Source organism: Dryas octopetala, chromosome 3, assembly GCF_963921425.1.
Source record: "Dryas octopetala chromosome 3, drDryOcto1.1, whole genome shotgun sequence".
In the NCBI taxonomy this organism is placed as follows: domain Eukaryota; kingdom Viridiplantae; phylum Streptophyta; class Magnoliopsida; order Rosales; family Rosaceae; genus Dryas; species Dryas octopetala.
In genome coordinates this window covers 8,469,858-8,492,112 of record NC_141368.1, presented here as the reverse complement: position 1 = coordinate 8,492,112, position 22,255 = coordinate 8,469,858, and the positions used below count along the sequence as shown (strand labels likewise).

General features: G+C 36.6%; 4 protein-coding genes across 6 annotated transcripts; all 4 read right to left on the bottom strand.

Moving 5' to 3' along the window:
* Window positions 1-941: 941 nt before the first annotated feature.
* LOC147290472 (polyubiquitin-like) lies at window positions 942-3,373 on the bottom strand. Its single transcript, XM_086235545.1, has 2 exons — window positions 3,295-3,373; window positions 942-2,380 (listed from the first exon to the last, which is right to left on the bottom strand). The coding sequence occupies exon 2, from the start codon at window positions 2,378-2,380 to the stop codon at window positions 992-994; it is 1,389 nt and encodes a 462-aa protein (XP_086091671.1). The 5' UTR covers window positions 3,295-3,373; the 3' UTR covers window positions 942-991.
* A 1,493-nt stretch (window positions 3,374-4,866) lies between these two features.
* On the bottom strand, window positions 4,867-8,476 carry HTR12 (Histone superfamily protein). Of its 2 annotated transcripts, XM_086235547.1 has the most exons (7): window positions 8,336-8,476; window positions 8,094-8,140; window positions 6,948-6,987; window positions 6,703-6,827; window positions 6,118-6,192; window positions 5,420-5,495; window positions 4,867-5,112 (listed from the first exon to the last, which is right to left on the bottom strand). In XM_086235547.1, exons 1-7 carry the CDS (start codon window positions 8,394-8,396, stop codon window positions 5,057-5,059), a joined length of 480 nt encoding a protein of 159 aa, XP_086091673.1. In that variant the 5' UTR covers window positions 8,397-8,476; the 3' UTR covers window positions 4,867-5,056. The 2 variants fall into 2 exon arrangements, with proteins under 2 accessions (XP_086091673.1, XP_086091672.1); XM_086235546.1 differs by lacking the exon at window positions 4,867-5,112 and having other exon boundaries at window positions 5,338-5,495.
* A 1,115-nt stretch (window positions 8,477-9,591) lies between these two features.
* TROL (thylakoid rhodanese-like protein) lies at window positions 9,592-12,970 on the bottom strand. The gene is made up of 8 exons (XM_086238511.1): window positions 12,164-12,970; window positions 11,364-11,466; window positions 11,188-11,274; window positions 10,941-11,015; window positions 10,751-10,825; window positions 10,396-10,476; window positions 10,041-10,271; window positions 9,592-9,953 (listed from the first exon to the last, which is right to left on the bottom strand). The coding sequence occupies exons 1-8, from the start codon at window positions 12,802-12,804 to the stop codon at window positions 9,906-9,908; spliced, it is 1,341 nt and encodes a 446-aa protein (XP_086094637.1). The 5' UTR covers window positions 12,805-12,970; the 3' UTR covers window positions 9,592-9,905.
* Window positions 12,971-13,563: 593 nt separating this feature from the next.
* Window positions 13,564-18,073, bottom strand: LOC147290469 (Glycosyl hydrolase superfamily protein). 2 transcript variants are annotated; one of them, XM_086236813.1, is made up of 8 exons: window positions 17,714-18,073; window positions 17,294-17,372; window positions 16,707-16,787; window positions 16,182-16,266; window positions 15,708-15,805; window positions 15,420-15,507; window positions 14,640-14,988; window positions 13,564-14,120 (listed from the first exon to the last, which is right to left on the bottom strand). In XM_086236813.1, exons 1-8 carry the CDS (start codon window positions 17,976-17,978, stop codon window positions 13,867-13,869), a joined length of 1,299 nt encoding a protein of 432 aa, XP_086092939.1. In that variant the 5' UTR covers window positions 17,979-18,073; the 3' UTR covers window positions 13,564-13,866. The 2 variants fall into 2 exon arrangements, with proteins under 2 accessions (XP_086092939.1, XP_086092940.1); XM_086236814.1 differs by having other exon boundaries at window positions 17,294-17,367; window positions 17,718-18,073.
* Window positions 18,074-22,255: the final 4,182 nt, after the last annotated feature.

The following is a 22,255-nucleotide window of genomic DNA, read 5'->3' as shown; positions in this document are numbered from 1 at the left end:
TGAATATTAATGTAGGCAGAATTAATTAGGATAATCAAGCTTCAAACCCTCTTTCTGAATAACTAGCCATGTTTATATATAGAATAACTCCCATCCTCAGATCTTATCCAAGGCTATCTATCATACTACACATATAGCTTACACAAGGAACCTTACATTAATATGGGCATGGTCTTCTATTTGAGCCATGAAGCAATGGTTTTACACTTTTACTTTTACTTTTACACAGCAGCAGAAGCAGATGATATTCAGAAAAAATAACAATAATAACTCCTACAGGCTACAAGTTAGCAACAAAAAGCTAAACATTGCCATGAACTTCCACAGTCATCAAGTCACTAGTTGACATTGTTTAGTTCCTCTATAATCATGCATGCATGCTTCTGATCACATCCAGACCCTCCATTTGCGTACACCACTTGGCTAGTACAGGAGAGAAGAATGTCAAACATGAATCACACTATAATGGTGTAAACTCTAAGCAACATTAAGCATTGAATTGAAAGTCCACCTTATCCTGCTACCACCCACTCAATGCTGCTTTCTTTGTAGACGTCAAACCAAACCAATTTCACACATTATCATAAACAAGTTAAAATACATCCCCAAACCAACTTAAATATGATGTCAAGCACACCATTAAGGCCTTTCTGGAATACAGAACAAATATGACCGAAACTAACGTAGACCCCGCTAAAGCATCTCAAAGACAAAATATAGCTTGGCACTCTTGAGCCCAGCATAACAAGGCAAAAGTAATGCAACAATCATCATAACCACGCACGATCAATAAAAGAGCAATACCTCAGACATAAAGATAATAAGATCATAATATGGACAATGTGGTAACATATATGCCAAATTGAATCATAAAAGGTCTTCATTTAAACAACACAAAAGTCTGCCTCATTCCAACCCTAAAGCACTAGGACAAAAGTAAAAGCACCACATATTGAAACTAACAGAAAAAATGTAATCCATCCATTCAATCTTAAACATCGCCTCCCCGAAGACGAAGCACGAGGTGCAGGGTAGACTCTTTCTGGATGTTATAATCAGCCAGAGTGCGCCCATCCTCCAGCTGCTTCCCTGCAAAGATAAGCCTCTGCTGATCTGGTGGGATACCCTCCTTATCTTGGATTTTTGTCTTCACATTGTCAATTGTATCAGAACTCTCGACCTCAAGAGTAATCGTCTTCCCAGTCAGAGTTTTAACAAAAATCTGCATTCCACCACGAAGGCGAAGGACAAGATGCAGAGTAGATTCCTTCTGGATATTATAATCTGCCAAAGTCCTGCCGTCCTCTAGCTGTTTTCCTGCAAAGATAAGTCTCTGTTGGTCGGGAGGAATCCCTTCCTTGTCTTGAATCTTCGCCTTCACATTGTTTACAGTATCAGAGCTCTCCACCTCAAGAGTGATGGTCTTGCCAGTCAAGGTCTTAACAAAAATCTGCATACCACCTCGCAAGCGGAGAACAAGATGCAGCGTGGATTCTTTCTGGATGTTATAATCAGCAAGTGTCCTCCCATCCTCCAGCTGTTTTCCTGCAAAGATGAGCCTCTGCTGGTCAGGTGGTATTCCTTCTTTATCTTGAATCTTCGCCTTGACATTGTCTATAGTATCTGAACTCTCCACCTCCAGAGTGATAGTCTTTCCTGTCAAAGTTTTGACAAAGATTTGCATCCCACCCCGCAGTCGGAGAACAAGATGCAAAGTAGATTCCTTCTGAATATTGTAATCTGCCAGAGTCCTGCCATCCTCAAGCTGCTTTCCTGCAAAGATGAGCCTCTGTTGATCAGGTGGGATTCCCTCCTTATCCTGTATCTTAGTCTTGACAGTATTAATAGTATCTGAACCTTCAACCTCAAGGGTGATAGTCTTGCCAGTAAGGGTTTTCACAAAAATCTGCATGCCACCCCTCAACCGCAGAACCAAATGCAGAGTGGATTCTTTCTGAATGTTATAGTCTGCCAGTGTCCTACCATCCTCAAGTTGCTTCCCAGCAAAAATAAGCCTTTGCTGGTCGGGTGGAATTCCTTCCTTATCCTGTATCTTAGCCTTTACATTATCAATAGTATCTGAGCCTTCCACCTCAAGGGTGATGGTCTTGCCAGTAAGGGTTTTCACAAAGATCTGCATGCCACCCCTCAACCGCAGAACCAAATGCAGAGTGGATTCTTTCTGGATGTTGTAGTCGGCCAGTGTCCTACCATCCTCAAGTTGCTTCCCAGCAAAGATAAGCCTCTGCTGGTCAGGTGGTACCCCTTCCTTTTCCTGAATCTTGGCCTTGACATTTTCTACTGTGTCAGAACCCTCAACCTGAAGAGTAATGGTCTTCCCTGTAAGTGTCTTCACAAAGATCTGCATCGGTAGAGACATCTGTAGAACAGTTTGCAAAAAGGTAAGGTATCAGAAAAACCCATGCGGAACAATATCAAAATATCAAGCATCGAATTATTACTCTCAAAAGAATACAAACTAGATGTGTCCAGATTACATAGAAATGTAGCAGTGCATCACCATACACATAATAGGAAATTAAGAATGCACAACACATAAACAGAAATACTAATGCACCAAAATTACTTATTGACTGCAGTAATTTTCAAGAAACAATCAACCTATTTAGATGGAAATCTTCTCCCAAAACAATGCAAATCGTAATTTTTGAACAATCTAAACATGAAATTGAATAAACAAAAGTAAATGATAAAAATAATAAACAGAATGTATAGTTTCCATGTAATAAAATCACAAACAGAAGACAAAATAATGAAAGAAACAGAACAAGAAGCCAGCAATTGATATCAAAATCTTCGTTAGAATAAAGAAAATTACTGATGAAGCTAAGTTGTATGGGGAATAAGAAACTAGTAATAAGGCAACAATTAATTTCTTGCAAAATCTGATTTTGAAAACATTAATTGAATATTACTCCGCAATAAACTATGATATTAGGTGCAATTATGCAATAAAGAGAAATTTTCCCAAAACGATCACATCCCAAACGGGCATGAAGGAAAAAATCAACATGGCTATGCAAGGTATAATCCTTAGTCATCAACAACAACAAAAACCTTAACAAACTTGTTTTCATTCAGCTAAGTGTTTTCGCAAGAAACAAAAAAGGTGTAACAAAGATCGGAATCATCAACACGAACAAGAAACCTTAGCGGCCAAAACATAGAATTGCTTCGACAGATTACAAAATAAACCAAAACGAACATGCAGAGATTATATTACTAACTACAATCTTTAACAACCAAATAAAACTTTAGTATTAGAAGACGTACCTTGAGAATCTGTAAGCTTAGAGACGAAACCTTAGAAATCGCAGTAAGAGATTTCAGAGTTTTTTCTTTTGGCTTTGCTTTTTGCGCTTTTCGACTTGTCAGTTTTGGGACTGGGCAGGTTGGTATATTTATACGAATCGGTAGTCGGTGGGAAGTTCTGCTATAGGAAGGACACGTGTCAGGACTTTAATGGAGGGAGCTAAATGCAATCCGACGATTCTTGAACTTTCTTGACACCCAAGCTTTAACAATTCTTTTAAATGAAAATTTAGTTTAAATAAGAAAACTTTTTTATTTAGGAAGCAAACGGAAAACTTTTTTTTAGGAAAACTACAAGGAGCAATGCTTTTTAGTTTAGATAAAAACAAGTAAGATATGTTTGATTTGGGGTAAAAAATCTGGTCCAAAACGAGATTTTTTTTTTCTTTTTTGTCTCAATCGATTGGCAGTCTACAGATCGCTCCATTGTCATTTTTGTTTGGTGTATAGTTGTAACTATCTCACATTCATAATTACTGCATAGTATTCATAAAATTTTAGAGATTTTACGAGTTTAAGACTTTAAGTTTAGCTTAAAGGCTGAAGTCTACAGCCTAGAGCCTTGAATCAAAATACAATATTGAAAAAACAATTCATGTAAGCAGTGCCTTGGTCAAAAATTTGTGATCATTATGCACTCACAGTTGAGTTTGTAAATAAAAAAATATTTCGCCGATTGATTGCTAGAATGACATTTTTAATTTAAACTTGAAAGTTAATATCTAAATTGAAATAGCATAAAATTTTAATAGTTAAAATAAAAAAAAACAAACATTATAATTTAGTATCTAAAATCAACGAATCTAATCTTTATTTATTTTTATTTTTTTGTCAAGATTTCTTTGAATCCTAATTTAAAATGACTATTGAATTCTAGGCTTCTCATATGCCAAATGGAGTGTTTGAGCACAATTGTAATTAGGCTTGAAACATTTGAGGTAGGGAAATTCCCAATGCTATAGAACTATCATGACTTGCTTAATTTTTATGAAACTTAACGTTGATTATTATGTTTTGTTTGATTTTGTTATATTAATTTGGTTGTTTCATGATTTGTTATGAAGTTAAATCTTTATACTCATATTTTCATGCAAACCACTAATATTACATATTTTTTTATTAACCAACTATTGTCCATAAGATTTAAATTCAGGATCTTTTTCAACAACACTGGATGTCATCCACTACACAGTGTAGACCAAATGATCATTAGCCGACAAATATTACATTGATTGCCGAAGCAGAGGCATTAACATCAAGAATCAAGATATGCAAATATAGCATTGTCCATAGAAGAAAGAAATGTATCGGAGGCAAGTCCTTTGCCCAAAAAGCCCCTGGGCTTCAAATTGATTCATTCAAGGATTCAACCGAAAACTTGGATCAGAAACTCAAAACCAACAGTCAAACATTTGCTGAATGATTCGACAAACGCATGTTGAAATCTAACATAGGGATCCAGACTCACGGGCAGTTTGTGTCAGGATACATGATGATTTAAACTGCTCTTTTTTTTTTTGGTCGAAAATTTAAACTGCTCTTTACAGTATACATAACTACAGTACTATGAATGGTCCTATGGGAGTTGAGTTTGTTGCCTACTTCCTAGTTCTAAGAAAGTTTTAAGTACAACTAGAGATAGCAACTGTCAGACAACAAATAATGCCGATTAGTTCTAAAATGGTTATATGATCAGTCTCCCTAATCACTGGTGTTGATACTCTCACCACGGCCTCCCTTTGCCTCCAAGCCGACGTGCCAACTCGAAATCCTTCTTCACTGACGAAAAGAAAAAAAAAAAAAAGCAAAGGAAACAGGTTTATTACCATATATTGGAATACAATGGTCAAAGATTGGTTTAAACTTTGAAGTAGATAAGATATAACAGTATGCCATGAGAGGAGAGGCATATGAACTAAAATAAGGGAGGCAGGGCACAAAACAAGTTGACTACTTTGTCTATCGTAGTAAAAAAAAAACCTGGATTTGGAAGCTGTAAGTGATAAATAAGTATATTAGTTCGTAAAAATTGGAGTTAACTTACTAAAATCAACTAAGCAAATATTAAATCTCAAATTTAACTTACTAAGAGTGACACGCTTTGCATGAATTGCACAGATCATTGCATCTTCAAATAGATGAACTAAAAAATCCTCTGATGCCTACAAAAAGAACAAAATAGTAATGGGAATGACAATTTGTCTTCTAATAATTTATAGAAAGTACCCATATGGACTGTGCAAGAAAGTTACAGAGGAAGATGTAGTAGCCTATGGTGCTTGGGACAATGAAAAATAATTCCTGCAACCAAACCCAAGCTGTTTGTTGGATACGCTTTCTTTGTTGGGATGATTTGATGATGAAGTAGAATGTTACTGTTGGTTACAAAAAGCTGTTGATTATTATGAAAAGCATTGTCGTGATTGCAGCAGAGTACCAAAGGCCTTAAGAATCTTGGGTTGGCCCAGCAAGGTCATTGTGTGATCAACGCATATATTAACCAAAAAATGGAATGAGCCTAAAGAAGCATGCAATGTACTTCCATAGATGCTGTTGTCCCGTTGGTAGCTACCATCACTCATTCACCCACCCAATTTGAATTGATGGACAGACAAACTTAGACTAGGAGAATTTACTGTTGTTAGCATGCAGTCATTTACTAATAAGTAATAAGAACCAGATTGAAGAGAGGGGAGGGGGGAAGAAAAGTAGCATCTGCATGGTCATTCTGTTACAGGCAACCAGGCTCACTTGCCATTAAATGAAAAAAAAATAGTTATTCACCTCTTGAACTGCTACTAAAGCTTCAGGCGTCCAACGCATAGCTCCTAGAGAAAATTGGTCGCTGACCTCTCTTACCTACAATGGATGACAAGATTGTTGACATTGTGTGATCTAATCTCACTAGGGTAGTTAGTGCATACAATTTATTTACTGGATAACATCACCATAAGCAAAATTAACAAAGAAGCGCATTCTTTTGCCCAACCCAACGTCTCACAAACAAAGCCTACTTAACTCTAAGATTGCAAAAAATGTAAAGGTTAACTTGTTTATACAAATCAAAATGAGAAAATCAAAGAACATCATAAGGAGAATGGAATTTATTAAATTGGGCAAGTACACATATATCATGATTAAATTGAAAGAACAAAACTGGTTTCCATGCCAACAAAACAAATAAGTTCTCTGATTGTGAACAGAAAATTGCCACAAATAGCTGGCGCAAGTTCATAGCACTAACACTACCTGACATTTTTTATCTATCTGTGAACATCTTTCTGGTGGCTCATGTATCTGTGCGCACAAGCAGCTGCATGTGTGGGTGCAAGTGTTTATATATATTAATCAGTGAGAAAAGGAACTCACAGTTCTGATGAAGGGTGCAGCTGGAATAAGCAGTTTAGAAGTCTTCTGGAAGTGGCGAATCTCCCGAAGAGCCACTGTTCCTGGCCTCCAACGTTGCTTCTTCCTCTGCCTCTGTGTGTCTGGAGCTATAGATGTAACAACAATAATCATTCAACATCAACTTATTTCCATTACCATAATCACCACCACCATTATCAGTATCAAACAAATGGAAAAATAGATAAAATAATGAAAAAAAGGCTTACTTGATTTCCTCTCAGATTTCCTTGTGCTTCCAGAAGGTGACTTCAATTTATTAAAAAATAAATTAAATATATCAGGAATGTCAAAATTAAGGATATTACATTTTCTTCACCAGATTGCAGATAAGTGATAAGTTTTGTTGGTTTACTATTATCTTTATAAGCTTCAGCTATAATGATATGGACCAACTAATGAATAATGATTTATGTTCTAACACTCACCTCATGTATGATTCTCTCTTTCATTTTATTTTTTATCGGAATGTACGGTATGGATCTCTCTTCATCAACTAATAGGATTTGAACTCAAAATCCCATCTCTAATACCATGTTAAACTTTATTAGTTTACCAGTGTTCCCAATCTAGAATATAGGTCAACTACTAATAGGAATTGAACTCAAAATCTCATACTCTAATAAGAGAGAATAACAAAAAAAGTTAAACTCCGTTTGGCTAATAAGAAAATGTAACTAAAGAAAACTAATAATTTACAAATCAAAATTCCCTCATTCCCGTCCTCACCTCTTTCCCACATTTGCAAAGTAACCAAACACAGGAATAGAAAAAGCCGAAATTAATGAGAAATGAAGTATGAAAAAAAAGAGTGGGATTGAACTCATAATTTCATAGTCTAATACCATGTTAAATTTTATTAGTTTACTAGTGTTCCCAATCTAGAATGTTGGTCAACTACTGTTTTATACTCAAATAAAAAGGAAATGAGATAAAAAAAAAAAAAAAACCGACATAAATCAATAATATAATTCTACAATTTTGTGACTGGCAGTCAACTTTACCTCGCTTAAATGCTTTCCTTTCTTAGTTTTATTTTAAATGATCTATTTTTCATTTACCAATGTTTTTCATAGCAACCAAGCAGGAGTTGTATTTTGGTCCACCACAAGAACAAGATATCATGAAAACAAAATAAAACAGAGAATAACAAAAAAGATTTCAACTCCGTTTGGCTAATAAGAAAATGCAGTAGCTAAAGAAAACAAATAATTTACAAATCAAAATTTCCTCCATTCCCGGCCTCACTCACACACACACACACACTCCTCTTTCCCGCATTTTCAGAGTAACCAAACGCAGGAAAAGCAAAATACGAAATCAACGAGAAATGAAGTACGAGAGAGAGAGAGTACTGATCGCGTTGCAGGTGATGCCGGTGCCGGTGAGCTTCCTCCTGTAGCTGAAGAGAGACAGACAGACAGAGAGAAATTAGGGTTTGAGAGAGAGCAAAATTCGTAATTCTCAAACCTCAACACACTCACACAATGCACATAGATGCATATACATATATACATACAAACAACATACATACAGATTACACACACATACATGTAGAGAGAGAGAGAGAGAGAGAGAGAGAGAGAGAGAGAGAGACCTGGTTTTTTGCGACTAGATGCCTTTTCTTTCTTTCGTGCTGTATGCTTTACCCTCGCCATTGATTTTTCTTCGGGAATGGAGAGAGCGAGCAAGAACGAGAGGCACTGTTAAAGTGTGAGACTCATACTCTTCTAATTTGCTCAGACTCAGACTGGAGACATCGTCTCCAACCCAACGGCAGAAAAAAAGTGGTGGCCCTTTCTAATTGTTTAAATTGTATTATATTCGTAATCAAGCAAAAAACAAATTCCCGCTCGATTGCATTTTGATTTGGCGTCCGTTTGAGGATCCGGTAGGTCATGGGTGCATCCTATCATACGACGCCGTTGCAAAATTTTTGTGGCTCGCATATTAGAAAAAAAAATTCTTTTTTAGATCGGTTGACTTTAGCTACCAAATTACAATATTTTTTCATTTTAACTATCAAAATGTTTATGTCATTTCACTTTAGATACTAAATTTTAGTTTAGTTAACAACTTTAAAAAATATGGTTATATTAAACTATGGTTGTCTAACTGTCATAAATTTTTTATTGATTTGTTATTTTTTCAATATTTACAAGGCTTAAACTTTAATGTTTAGTCTCTCGTTATATGACTTTATCCCCCAACCCTATATCAAAATCATTAAACCTTTATAAATTTTAATTTTTTATGAATTTAAAACAGTCGCAACTATGATTGTTCGACAGTCACAACTGTATAGCAAACCGATTTGTGACCTAATCCAAAATGTCTTACTCTAGGTTAGTACCTAAACTAAAAAAAATTAATATTTTACTGATTTGTTGAAAAACTATTAATATTTAGTATTTAATCTTAATTTTTTATTCTTTTTTCAGATTTTTTTTAAAATTTTGATGAGATCCGTGGTAGAGTATTGTAATACGTAATTGTGTCCTTGTTTGTATGACCTTTGTAATTGATTTAAAAATTAGATATTAGATTTTAACTCACGTGCCCCAACAAAATCAAAATTAAGACTACCAAAACTATAAGCTAAATACAAGATGGCTTTAACTTGGCATCCTATGCCCTACAGAAAGTTAGAAACATCTTTGGTTGACCTTGTATTCATGGACACCTTGTGCAAGCTTATATAGATGTTTAAGCAGTCAGTTTGGGCTCACAGTTAAAAAAATATCCATGATAATAAGCAGTTCTTACTCACCAAAGCATGTGTTGTAAATTGACTAATTATTCATTTTTCTCTATCCTAAATAGCTACTTGGCTAGCAAGCAAACACACATATATAAGCCCTCTCCGAAAACCCTACAGATATAATATTTATAGTAAATCCAAACACAGCTAATATACATGAATCCCATCTACCAAAGATCCAACGATTACAAATAGTGCATTTAAGCAGCAAAAGAAAACAAGAGGGATACTAGAGGAAAATTATTTGGTTTCCCACTCATGACAGTGTTATCTTCGGAGAAAAGTAACCTTGAAAATTTCATTTGACACAGTAACAGGAGCACAAATTGCACAACTTATAGTGTTAGCTTTGGATTTTCCTGGATAAACGGCTCGCTGTTGTAGATACACACTTTTAGATATGTCTCTAGGGAGCGGATGGCCTGGGAGATGATGGAGGCTTGAAATCTGGATACTGCAACCATAAAAACATGAAAAAGAAATGCAGGATTAATAAAAATAAATGTGAAGAATTCAAATAGTGACTGGAGTGAGGAATTACATAAGGGAATGGGGAAAGTGGTTTTGAAAACCCAGGAAGTGATTCTGCTTTAACTTCTGTTTTGGGTACTGAATTTATTTCGGGAGCAGCTTCTGCAGCTGCTTCTTCTTTAGGCTCCACCGCAGCTTCTGCTTTCTGTACGGTATCAGCAGCAGACTCTGGGCTTGCATCTGCAGGTGCAGGAAGAGCCTTGCTAGTCACAGGTGATGGTAGAAGAGCTATCCCAATTTGCTGAAATTCAAGGCATTGAGGATAAAGACAGAAATCATGAGCAAAAAAGAAAGTTCACTAGGTTGTGGTGTAGTTAATTCAAGCATGTGTTCAAAATGCTGAAAACACATTTGTAATCTGATACCTTTATCTCATCGACAAGTTCCTTAGGGGCAACCTTGGTGGTCAAGAACTCATCAACTTCTTGTAGAGTTTCTTTTCGATCCTGCCAGAGAAAGCAATTCAGGTGAAGTGAAGTTGAATGTTAATCCTAATGGTTTCAAAGTGGAGTATATTTTCAAGGCCAAGGCTGACAAAAATGTTTTTAACTCTTATCAGATAATGGTTTCTCTCTATGATTGAGAAGATACAGCACAAGCAAACATGAGATTTACAGCGTCATATTATTTATCATTTCAGAGATGAGCATTTTCCTTTATCAGTGGAAAATCTTCCATTAAATTACTTCTAGAAAGTATACAAAAGAATTAGAGACTCACCTCAGCAAAAAGGAGTTTCTTGCTCACAAACTGAACAAGTGCAGCTGAACCTAAAAGTTGGAGGATTGTTTCTACCTAGAAAGATAAAGTGCAACAGTCAGTTTGAAATCTCTTATCACAATAATCCATGTCACACCAAAAGGCATATCTACAGAAAAATCAAAATATGCAATAGACTTATCAGCCCAACCTCAGTAAAAGCCAATAAACCCAATCCAGCTGCTGCAGCAATCCCAAGGGAAACAGACAAGGCACCTGAGCCCTCCTGCACATAATTGACCACATAGCTATATAACAATCCTGCTAAAAGCATCCCTATTGAAAAGTAAGGGATAGAGCTCAAATGGCACCTTATAGTTTTAAAAAGAAAAGAGATTTTCACTTGTGCATCATAATTGAAAATATAGTAATCAACCAAGGGAAGTGAAGATAATTACTCCAACTGCATCACTAACAGCTTCCGCTAAATTGCCAAAATCAAGACTCAGTGCTCTCGGTGGTGGTGTCCAAGGAAGACCACTACTCTGTAAAATGGCAATCCATGTCAAGGACCAAAAATAGATAGGACTTGTATAGAAACAAAGAGTAACAGTGGAAGGTAAATGGGAGAGACCACCCATCCTCGGGGTCCTTCTGCGCCATCTTTAATGGCATAAGCAGCTTTGAATCCATTTACAGTAACTAACTCAGCAACCAGTTCGGAGTTCCCATCAAATCTGGCTTCCATCAGAAATTTAGCAACATTAGTTTCATATATTGGCTTTTGGAATAACAAGATCCAGTCACAGATTACCAGATTTGTCACAGCATCACAAAGCATGTGAACAATGAAGTCAAGGAAAGAACAGTATAATCAGAATCCAATTTATGAAAGAACAAAAAATGGAATGTCAAGGAGTAGCTCTTTTGCATCTCATTTCAGCCTGCTTCCACCCCCTTTTCCCACCCATTGGAAACATTGCACGTCAGAGAGGGGTTTGGAATGTTCACAACCAAGGTTGATATTGTTGCACTTGTAATTTAGCATATGACAATTTCTATGAAATTTTAGGAAACCCAAGGCCCTTTTTAGGTAATAAAACGGAGTTGTATGATGTGAATTCTCTGCTTTATGTTAATTGTTATTCTCCAAATTGATTGTTTATGTGAATTAAAATTTGCTTTTTCTGTTCAAATGATGATCCCTACATAAGTCAATCAGAAGTTTTGCAAAATGTACACAAGTAGGTGATTTCAATGCCAGGCATTTGATACAGTAGCTCTTGACTCTGAACCACTGCTATGAAAGTCAAATAAAAACCAAATTTTCTACTGAAACTCTCCTTAGCTTTTCCATAATCTCAGTAGTTGATGAGACAATGATTCATAAAGAATGAAAAGGGAAAAACTATAGAATCGGGTTAAAAATCTTACTTATCTAGGATGAACAATGTGGTATTTTCTGGTTCCTTGAACTTCAAATCAAGCTTCTTCAAGAAACCAGGCTTATCTTCACCTTTGTAAACAATTGGCACTGCCTTCTTCCCCAGACCTCGGATATCCGGAGTACCCACTTGCCTAAACTCAGCTGGTGCTCTTATATCAAGCAACTGAGCATTGGCATCTTCACCCAATTTTGCATAAGCATTTCTTGCAGAATCAACACCCCATGGCTTAGGCTTCTTCAGAACCTGAGACAAGACCAATGGAACAGCCAAAATGGCAAAACCACCAGCTATAACTGCAGGGTTCTCAGTTACAAAACTAATAACACTATCAAGAACCCCATCAGAGTCTCCACCTGCACTGGAGCTAGTCACAGATTGCTGCAATGCTTCTTCATAAGTTAAAGCTTTGGCAAGCCCAGCATTGAAAACAGAAGACAAAAGCAATAGACCCCCATGAAAGCTCCTAGATGAACACTCTTGTGAAGTTGGTGTGGTGGTACTGAGACTTGTGGAATTTGAGAATTTGGGTTGGAAAATGGTGGGCAGCGATGGAACTTTTTTGGGTTCTTTTCTTCTGTCACGAAGAACTGATAAAGGGGTCAAGCTTGCTGCATTGAGGGCCTCCATGGCATAATTCTATGCAAGAAACAGAGAAGGACTGTTTGGGGGGGTCTCAAAAAACTGATGGGAAAGCCTGAACCACCATGAGAGAGGTGGAGGGTTCATGCAGAATTTTGTTTCTTTCTAGGATGATACAAGGCTCTCCAAGCCTTAGCTTCAGTGGGTGCAATTTGGCTGGTGTCTTTTGGGTGGAGGGCGGTGCTGATGTGTCATGCAAGATGAGAATTTTGGCCAATCAAGGCATGACACGTGGTAAGTAAGGATTGAGAGGTCGTTGATCATTTCTGTTGTTGATGACGGGCATGATGACTTTGCATTGTCCTCCATGTTTCTGTGGCTGAGAAAAAAAGTTCGCATAAGTATTTAGAAACTCTGTAATAAAATGTGTAAGCTGCAGTACACTCACTGAAGTACACTACAGTACAGTGTCACCGGCAGGCAGACAATTGTCTGAGAGCTTAAGCCAAGGATTTAAATCGATACACCAAAGATGAGAAAAGAGGAAAAACAAGAATTAAGACTCATAATTTGAAAAGCAAAATAAACTTTTTAATTCAAAACGGTCTAACAACAAGTCAAAGGAATAAATAGATGAATGAATAGCTTCTGTTTTGATAAAGTTGATCAAAAGTTCGCCCGTAATTATACATATCCAAAGTTGATAATTGTACGTATCTGGAGTTTGCCGTTGTATAGCAGAAAGGTATTTCCCTCATTACACAAAACTAAGGTGATTAATTTGGATTGCAGGCAGAAATGGCTATCAGTGAAAAAGATGCACTAAGGGCTACCCTGCTGCTGTAATCATCAAGTGGATGGTAACCCAGCCATTCAATTACAATAAGAGCAAGTTCATGGACTTCGAAAATATAACGAAAAATCGAATACATTACATGGTATATTCCTTTCCTCCAAATGTAGTAACCTACACCTACTATAAATCTTCTAAGAATTCTTCAAGCTATTGTCACATCTAAGCTCTAACTAAAACTTTGTAATAGTGTGGACAGAAAAGGGTGAACGAAAAATGCCCAAAGTTTACACGATGAATATCAAATGAAGACTGCTTTACAGAAGATCAAAAAAGTAATCCAGACCTTGCCCAATTTCCCATATCGAGATGCCACATCCCCAATTACGAGCTTCCTCTAGCCGCATGGAAATTGACATTAATGATGGATAGAACACAGCGTGGTTGTTATAGTTATCATCAGGGTAAAAAAACAAATGTTCTGCGCTGTTCTTTTCCCATTGCAACTTAGGCCTGTGCTTCTCCAACAAGGAGAGGTAATCCTTTCCAGTGATAGCACCACCACCAGGACCTGCATTTTCAATAGCATTTAAGAGGACTCTGTTCACAAAATGGGAAACCACTAAAGAATTTCATTCGCATGCAAGATCAAAGAAACTTCAAGAGACATAACAAGTCAATGAAATGACAATTATTTGATTAGTCGGGGACAATTGCAGATGCTTAAGATAAACTAATCAAATCTACAATGTTACGAAGATCAATCCAGATGAAATGTAGTCTTCATGCAAAAAAATTATTGCAAAGTGCAATGTTTCTTTTTATTCTCCTAATGAGTTCAAATCCTCTCTCCAACTCTAGGACAACCTCCCATAGATTCCTCGGACAAAATGAATTTGTAACTTGGACAAGCATGAGAAAAACCCCCAACTCACTACACAGTCCACCCATAGTTAGAACTCACATGGAGTTGACCCACCATATTCCACTCCATAGGGGAAGAGCAAACAAGATATGTTAAATCAAATATGAAGATTCCACAGCACCAATCAACAACAAAAATTCTATATATTGAAAGAGAAAATGATACCTCCTGTGAGGATGAAATCATTTCCATAGAAATTGATGCCAAGAAATATCTTGTGGGCCAGAGCATTGTTTTTATTGGTGCTAAGAAGAAGCTGTAGGGTTAAATGAATCCACTTCAGAGGTGCATTGGGACCTGGATTTTGAGGCCCCGAGAAGTCATATGTCATAAGTGAGAATCCATCCACAGCATCACCCAAGCTTTGAAGATCTTTAGGTCCAAAATCGTGTGGTTGAAGCTTCTCAGAATGTGGTGGACCTATAACATAGACCAACTGCAACTGTTGCTTATCATTCCTCTCTAATCTCACAGCATGCAGTGCATCTCCAAGCTCTTTTACAAACTGCAATGCCTACACTTGCAGAAAAATAAAGATTCCTCAAATTTTACATGTTTGAAGGAGCAAGAAGAGATATTTGGTTTCACTTTCTAGCAAACAGTACTACTCAATTGCCACAAACTAAGTTTGTTAGGTAACATCTAATCTCAAAGAATAATGACTTTCAGACAAACTTCAAATCTAGGTCTGAGGAAGGCAAGGGCTTGTATCCAGTAACAAAATGACCCCAGAAATCAGAGATTCCATAGCAAGCAAATACTGTTTTCGTATATTTATCTGCTTTGTATTAAGGCACATATATCTTGGATGTCAAAACAGCAAATCACTGTCCATTTTTCTATCAGTGCAGTTACATTAATCGAAGTCCTGGCACAGAGAGAGAGAGAGAGAGACAGAGACAGAGAAAGAGAGAAAGAGAGGAGCAAAACAGATTGGTACTTTACCAAATTCCGCATGTTTGGTTCATGCAAAATACCGTAAGCTGCCCACCTTGACCAGGATTCCAGCACAATACCATCATATCCCATTTCCCTGAACAGAATGAAGGTCCCCACAAAACCAAATTACATTTTTTTATTGTGTTAAATATAAGGAAACTTGACCTGAACATTGGTACGGACAGCACAAATCATTACATAACAGACAAGTCCAAATGCTCAGAAACCAATCATGTTGACTCAGGGCATAATATCCTTAAAAAATATATAAAGCAGTCCAGATCGGAGACCTACTTGCACTCGTTTACGATAATATTAATAGCTTTACTCCTCTGCTTCTTCTTTGTAAGCAGCTCTGCTGGAAATGCTTCCAGAACAACTCTAGGCAATACCTACACATTACAAAGGTATACTACCAATGAGAGTCTTGATCCATCTAGATTAAAAGTGTGCATCAACTGCATATAAAAGCACAGGCAATACTATCTAGGACTAATCAACAGATTTAAATTCTTTCTAAGCCAACAATCTGTGGTAGAGACCTCTCCTATTTTATTACATGTCTCACTGAATTTAATTTTTCAATTATTGATGTTACAGCTTCTGCATATAAACCAGATCAGGAGCAAATGATGTGAAGTAACATGTAGTCCTAAGTCTTATTCTGATCTTTATTATGTTCTTACAAATATATCAAAAATAATTATTTGTCATTTCCTGAAAAATAGTGTCTGTGGGAGGGAGGGTTAAAAAGTTTCTCTTGCATACCACAGCATCTCCTGCCTTTCTAAGCTCTGAGATCCATCCCATATCAGCATTACGCCTACCTTCCAGAATTAAGCTGATCCCTTCACTGGTGACAAAAAGAATGAATTACTGAAAAGTAATCCAGCAATAAAATAGTTACTTGGTTCTTACTCTCCCTTAATTTACTATAGTACTGAGGTCTTAGGAACATTCCTATTATTACTGGAGGTTGTAGGTTGCCAATGAGAGTATCAACCACCCTCCTCCCCTCCCTAAAATAATGACCCAATACACACACATATAAAGAATCAAACTTGAATGTACATTTGATTCCAACTTTATTTAGCAGACAGTTCTAATCTAAAAATTTTATGAATGGCAGAAACCTCAATGCTCACATATTTAAACAAAGAAATAAGTAGAGTTTTGACAGTTGCCCTCTACTTGATTGGACAAGGGTACTCTGGCGTAGACATTAGGAAAAAAGAATACCAACTAAGCAACTACTCATATCACTTTTTCAAACTAAGAAAACTAGAAGCGTACCTCTTTAGATCATACCAGATAGGAGATAAATGTGTAAACTTGGAGTTGAACCTTTTTGCCAAGTCATAGCCCTTAGAATTCCTGCACAATTTCACATGTGAAAAGGAATTCACAAACACTTCAAGCTCAGCGCAAAGACGTCTAATTTGAGCAACCTAGCTGTAGTAACTAGTAACCATGCATGTAGGATGTCATACAACCTTGAACTTCCATAATCACAATGCTTTGTAAAATCACATTAAATTACAATATCCATGCTATATTAGACCAAAAAACCGGCACTTGGACCCGGACAAAGGAAAAACAAAAAAAAAACTCATGGACCAGCTCAAACTCTACTACATAGTGTGTTTGGAACCAAATGAATTCCTCAGTTTTAAAGTAGTGTAGAGTTTATTTCCAAATCCTATCATTGAGAGGATTTGGAAAATTACAAAATAACGAACAGTTCCAAAAATAAGAATTCATTTTCAAATTAACTGAAACTCTTTTTGTATTTGGTTACAAACAGAAATTGAATGCCTAACTTTTAAAGAGAAAAGAAAACAATCCTATGAAGCATTGCCAAACAGAGCTATAAGACACACCATGGAGTAATGTAGGCTAACACAGGATACGTATAGTGCCTGCGCGTCGTATTTTCTGAGACCTTTGCATTTTCCTGAACTTTTCAAAACAATTTTAGAATAAAAAGCCTGAAATCGATTTTTCAATTTCACAATGATACAAAACAGAGTACTAGCTCATGGAATTTTCTGTTTGGCTGCTGAGAAAATCTAGGAAGAGGAAGAGTAAAAACTCGAAGCATTCGCTTGGAACAAAGCCAAAAATGTCAAAAAATGAAAAAACTAAAGCAACTTCTTATCCTCTCGTCCATTTCCAGACTGATAAAGCTAAAAGACAATATAATATGACTTGACTTTGTGCGATATCCCCACATTTTCTCGGCAACCAAACAGACCAAAGAGCAGAACAAAATTTAGTTGGTTAAGAAATCAATAGGGTACTTGCAGTGAGGATCACTTGGTAATCCACATCAGGCTTCACAAGGCCTCGTTGGTGCACGTAGGAGTCCGTACGATTCGTAGTTGGAGCATATTTGATGCGGTACACGAGCACAGAGATTGCTGGAGATACGATGAAGAAGAGGACGAAGGTGATTATGAGCTTTCGATCCGTGGAGGCTGAGTCGCCGAGTTGGTTTGACGATTCAACTCGGTCTTTGCTGCGATAGGAACTCGGTGCGACTCGGCGGTCTCTTTTCTTGGCCATTTGTGTCGTCTGTGGCCGTGTCCGAAGGACGAGAGGAAGCTAAGAAGCATAGCAGAAGTTCTACAGAATCATGAGAAAGATGGTTTCTTTGTTGTCTAAAACGACATGTCACATATCAGATCGCACTTGCGTCAGATGCCAATGTGTGGTAGCTCAAGATAAACGGCCAGTCCTTTAGAATTCAAGGTGTTTTTATTAGAAATTTAAAATGAAAAAAAAATTAAACTCAAACTCCAACTGATTCAAAAATTAATTGCAGCCTAAATTGTCCACTGAGTGCTCGATAAATTATATGTTGAGTGCTCGGCAGGCATTTTTAAGCGTTCGACGCTTGCAAGCAAAAAAATGCATTTGTAAGCAAAAAAATGCATTTACAAGCAAAACATGCACCGAATGCTCAGTAGGCTACCGAGCCCTCGGTGCCCTGCCGAGTGCTCGATAATGTAGTTTTTTGCTCTGCATCTGCGTACACGAATAGATTAATTTGGATAGAACTTAATTTTTTATTTGGCTGAGCTTTTAGTTAAAATCTTTCAAAAACTGAGTTTATGAATAATTTATTATAGAATTCAACTTCACTTCATCCTTAGATTTATTGCCCGCCCATTGTGGATGAGACCCAACTCACCTGGGGATTTAAGGGTGTGCTTTGTGCGACCTCACCAAAGCGAATAGATTGGGATTGAGGTGCGTAGAAAACGCTTTAAATTTAAGTTTTGATGGATTAGGTGTTTGGTTATAATTTAGAAGTTTTTTTTTTTTTTTTTCAAATTGAGGTCAAAGTTGTTTTTGAAGGGTTAAAATAATCAAGTATTGTATGCTTTTCAAAAGTGTTGTGTGAGAAATCACTTTTACACTCACATAACTTTTAAAAACATAATTTACTAAATACTCTGATGTTATTTTTTACCCTCACAAAAGCAGGTTTTTTTTTTCAGTCATAGCAATACCAAACTCATCCACTAGTTTTGGATTAGCTAGCCTAATTTGTGGGGAATGATGGAAAAATAAGTTATGATTAGAATAGATTAATCAATCCCTTTGTTTGTAATAATAAAAAATAAAGATAAAAAGGTATCTCACCTCACCCGACTAGGCTTCATTCATACAACCAATTATTTTAATACTCTCCCACACTATTATAGGCTAGCTCGACAACTCCACTTAATCAGGATAGTCACCAGGCCACCATATACATTGCTACCCTACTCTAGGAGTTTCTCGATCTAATGCCAATTGGAATATGTGGAATTTATGCGAGATGTGAGATTAATAATGCTAAATGTACTATATTTTTAGTACTACATATATCTATATATGTATATATATATCATCTTTCTAATTGAGTTGGGGTTTATTTATATAGTGGATTTTACTTTTATTGTTGAGAGAAATCTCACATTGAAGATGTGAAGGTCTTGCTAGTGACTTATAAGGGTTTGGGCTACTCTTTCCATTGCCAATTGGTTTTGGGATGGATGCTTAGATTTTTTATGGTATCAAAGCAAGTTATCCACATAATGCTCCTAATGGCCACACGTGCTCCCACGTCACACAATATAAATTGTTCACCTGTTAGGCTTAAATGATGTCACACATGCGGGGGCATGTTGAGAGAAATCTCACATTGAAGATGTGAGAGCGTTGCCAGTGGCTTATAAGGGTTTGGGCTACTATTTCCATTGCCAATTGGTTTTGGAATGGATACCTAGATTTCTTCATTTATTAAACATGTAGTACACACATGTAATACCAAAATGTAACACTCATGATAACTTTCAAGTATCAATCGTACAGCGTTCTAACACTCATGTTAGTACGTTCAAGCGTCCATGTATTCGAACAATTTGTATTAATCCCATATTTTTCATGTGGCATTTAGAGAATTCTTGATCTTGCTCTACCCAGCCTATTTTACGAAAAAACTAAAGCTTTCTTGTCATGAACAAGTGGTGTCGATTTTGGCGTATGTGGTATAAGCTAGCCAGTGTCGGCTCAAGCATAAGGCGAGCAAGGCTTGTGCCTAGGGCCTCATGTTGATGGAGGCCTCATATTGAAAGTATTTGACACACTATTAAAAAAAACTTTAAATATTTATAATTAGCCAATTATGTCTCAGAATTCAGAAAGAGGCTTTCTAGCTACTTTCTTGTTTAATGTTTAGGCGTGAGATTCTTCATTATTTGTTAGTGAGACTTTTGATTTTTTTATTCCCTTAGGCATGAGATAAAGCATGAATGGATGAATTATTTACTTCATGAATGACCAGGCCGAAAAAAAAATTGCTTCATGAATTGTTTTCGGGGACATCTCACATCTGTTTCATTTGTGCATTGTGATCTGTCTTTTTTTCCTTTTCTGTCATTTTTTGTAATATCGCGCGTCTAAAACTAAAAGAAGCAGGCCTACGAGCTGATTTTTGCTGGAAGGGTTAGTTCATTTATGCAACAAGTGCAGACTGCAGAGCCATATTTACTTCAAAATTGCAGAGGCAACAGACTAGCAAAGCCATTACTTCAAAGTTAAAAATCAGGTTTTATTGTTCTTGAATCTTGTATCTCATACTTTAGTTTTTGTTTGTTATTGGTAATAATTATGTCTAGTAGGAAATTTGAATCTGAATATGAAAAACTTAAGAAAAAAAAGCCTTCTAACTTAAGATTTTTTTTAAAAAAATATTTTTAAATAATATATTTGAAAGGTTTGGCCTCTGTGTAATTTCGCTTTTGGCCTCACTTTCCATTGTGCCGCCATTGGAGCTAGCCTTGTGCTAAGTCCCTCCTACCAAGAAAGATCTTGGGCATTTTATTGGTTGATAATTAACCCGTTAATTATTTATTGTCGTGCTCTGCCAAGACCATATATTATTAAAAAATACATTATGAATATGATGCATACTAGGAGGTGAAGTAATCTAATTAAGTAGGTAGGGTCGTGACTCATGTGGTCAAGTAGTGCAACCCGAATGAAACAAAGACATAATCTATCTAAGCAACTGACTTAGCTAGCTAGGTTACTTCTACCATGCATTACACACTCACTTGTGCCCTATAGGTGAAGTAATCTAAGCAGGTAGCTAGGGTAAAGTACAAAATCTGAATGAAACAAAGAGATGGTGATGATGATGTGGCCCATGTGGGCAGATGCACAATTGAGTTAACCATTATTCTCATCTAAACCTCCACCAGTACTGGTTCTTGCTCTTGCTCTTGTTAATTAAAATATTAATTGAGTAGGTTAGTTTCAACCTTAAGTGAAGCTTAGGGGTACTGAGATGCGGCACAGCGTGCAGTTTCTATACATCCTTTGGCACCGGCTCAAGAGGTGTGTGCCACAGATCACAGATCACAGATGTCGCAATCCTACCAATGCTCTCTCTTGATCTCTCTCTCTCCATCATTTTTCTGTCATGCAAATTATTGTATTATTGTATGTGCCCATTATATATAAGTACAAACTGACTGTTTTTTAATGCTACTAGCATTATGTACGTTGTTCGGACGATTCTTCTTACGTGTACTGACGGGTGTATATAACACTCTCTTTGTATTCACCCTTATTGATTATATAATCAATTATTATAAAGAGAACTTTGTATACAGCCGTTACACCTTTGAAATTTTCCAAAAAGATGGACACATATATGCAATGTGCAGCAGTTTATGCAGCCAACTAATGACAATAATTCACAGGTCCTTAGCTTCCAACTGGGAATTGATCGACTTGGTCAAAGAATATGTATAAAGCAAGGAAGGATTCAAAAATCTTGATCAGGAAAGCTGAGATGATCTATATGTGATGATAAACTGTCTTCAAACATTGGCGATTGAATTAAGAAACTTATAGTTTTTACAAGTTAGCACTATGTTCGATTTAATGTCGAATATAAGGATTGAAAATGTCCCTTTTGTCCATTTGGGTTTGGGCCGGAGACCCTCATGGGAATCAGCTGGGAGCTAGCTAGGGTCTTATATTATGCCATGCACTTATATATATCAAGTGTCGCAAATGTCCACATCTCTCGATCTTGTCACGCGCAAGCTAGTTTATTGTTGGATCCGAATTCTCTACTTTTAACTTGAATTTTTGCTATATTTTTATTATTTAAGAGTATGAAGTAAAATATGAAATAGATTCGTAACATTTTTTGAGTGAGTATGATTACTTTTATGTATTTATAACCCTTAAATTTATATCACACGATTATGATCGATTGAAACAATTTATATATTTTTATGGGGATTACTCCACATTATACGTGGACAACAAATCCAAAT

Excerpts from the sequence above, each read along its gene's own strand:
- LOC147290472 (XM_086235545.1), bottom strand. The coding sequence starts at position 2,380 with ATGTCTCTACCGATGCAGATCTTTGTGAAGACACTTACAGGGAAGACC.
- HTR12 (XM_086235546.1), bottom strand. The coding sequence starts at position 8,396 with ATGGCGAGGGTAAAGCATACAGCACGAAAGAAAGAAAAGGCATCTAGT. Across the intron at positions 8,141-8,335 it reads ATCTAGTCGCAAAAAACCAG|CTACAGGAGGAAGCTCACCG; the intron begins GTCTCTCTCTCT and ends GTCTCTCTTCAG. Across the intron at positions 6,828-6,947 it reads GAAATCTGAGAGGAAATCAA|CTCCAGACACACAGAGGCAG; the intron begins GTAAGCCTTTTT and ends TTACATCTATAG.
- TROL (XM_086238511.1), bottom strand. The coding sequence starts at position 12,804 with ATGGAGGCCCTCAATGCAGCAAGCTTGACCCCTTTATCAGTTCTTCGT. Across the intron at positions 10,477-10,750 it reads AGAAACTCCTTTTTGCTGAG|GATCGAAAAGAAACTCTACA; the intron begins GTGAGTCTCTAA and ends TTTCTCTGGCAG. Across the intron at positions 10,272-10,395 it reads AACTTGTCGATGAGATAAAG|CAAATTGGGATAGCTCTTCT; the intron begins GTATCAGATTAC and ends CTTGAATTTCAG.
- LOC147290469 (XM_086236813.1), bottom strand. The coding sequence starts at position 17,978 with ATGGCCAAGAAAAGAGACCGCCGAGTCGCACCGAGTTCCTATCGCAGC. Across the intron at positions 14,989-15,419 it reads AACCAAACATGCGGAATTTG|GCATTGCAGTTTGTAAAAGA; the intron begins GTAAAGTACCAA and ends CTGCAAGTGTAG. Across the intron at positions 14,121-14,639 it reads TGATTTCATCCTCACAGGAG|GTCCTGGTGGTGGTGCTATC; the intron begins GTATCATTTTCT and ends TTGAAAATGCAG.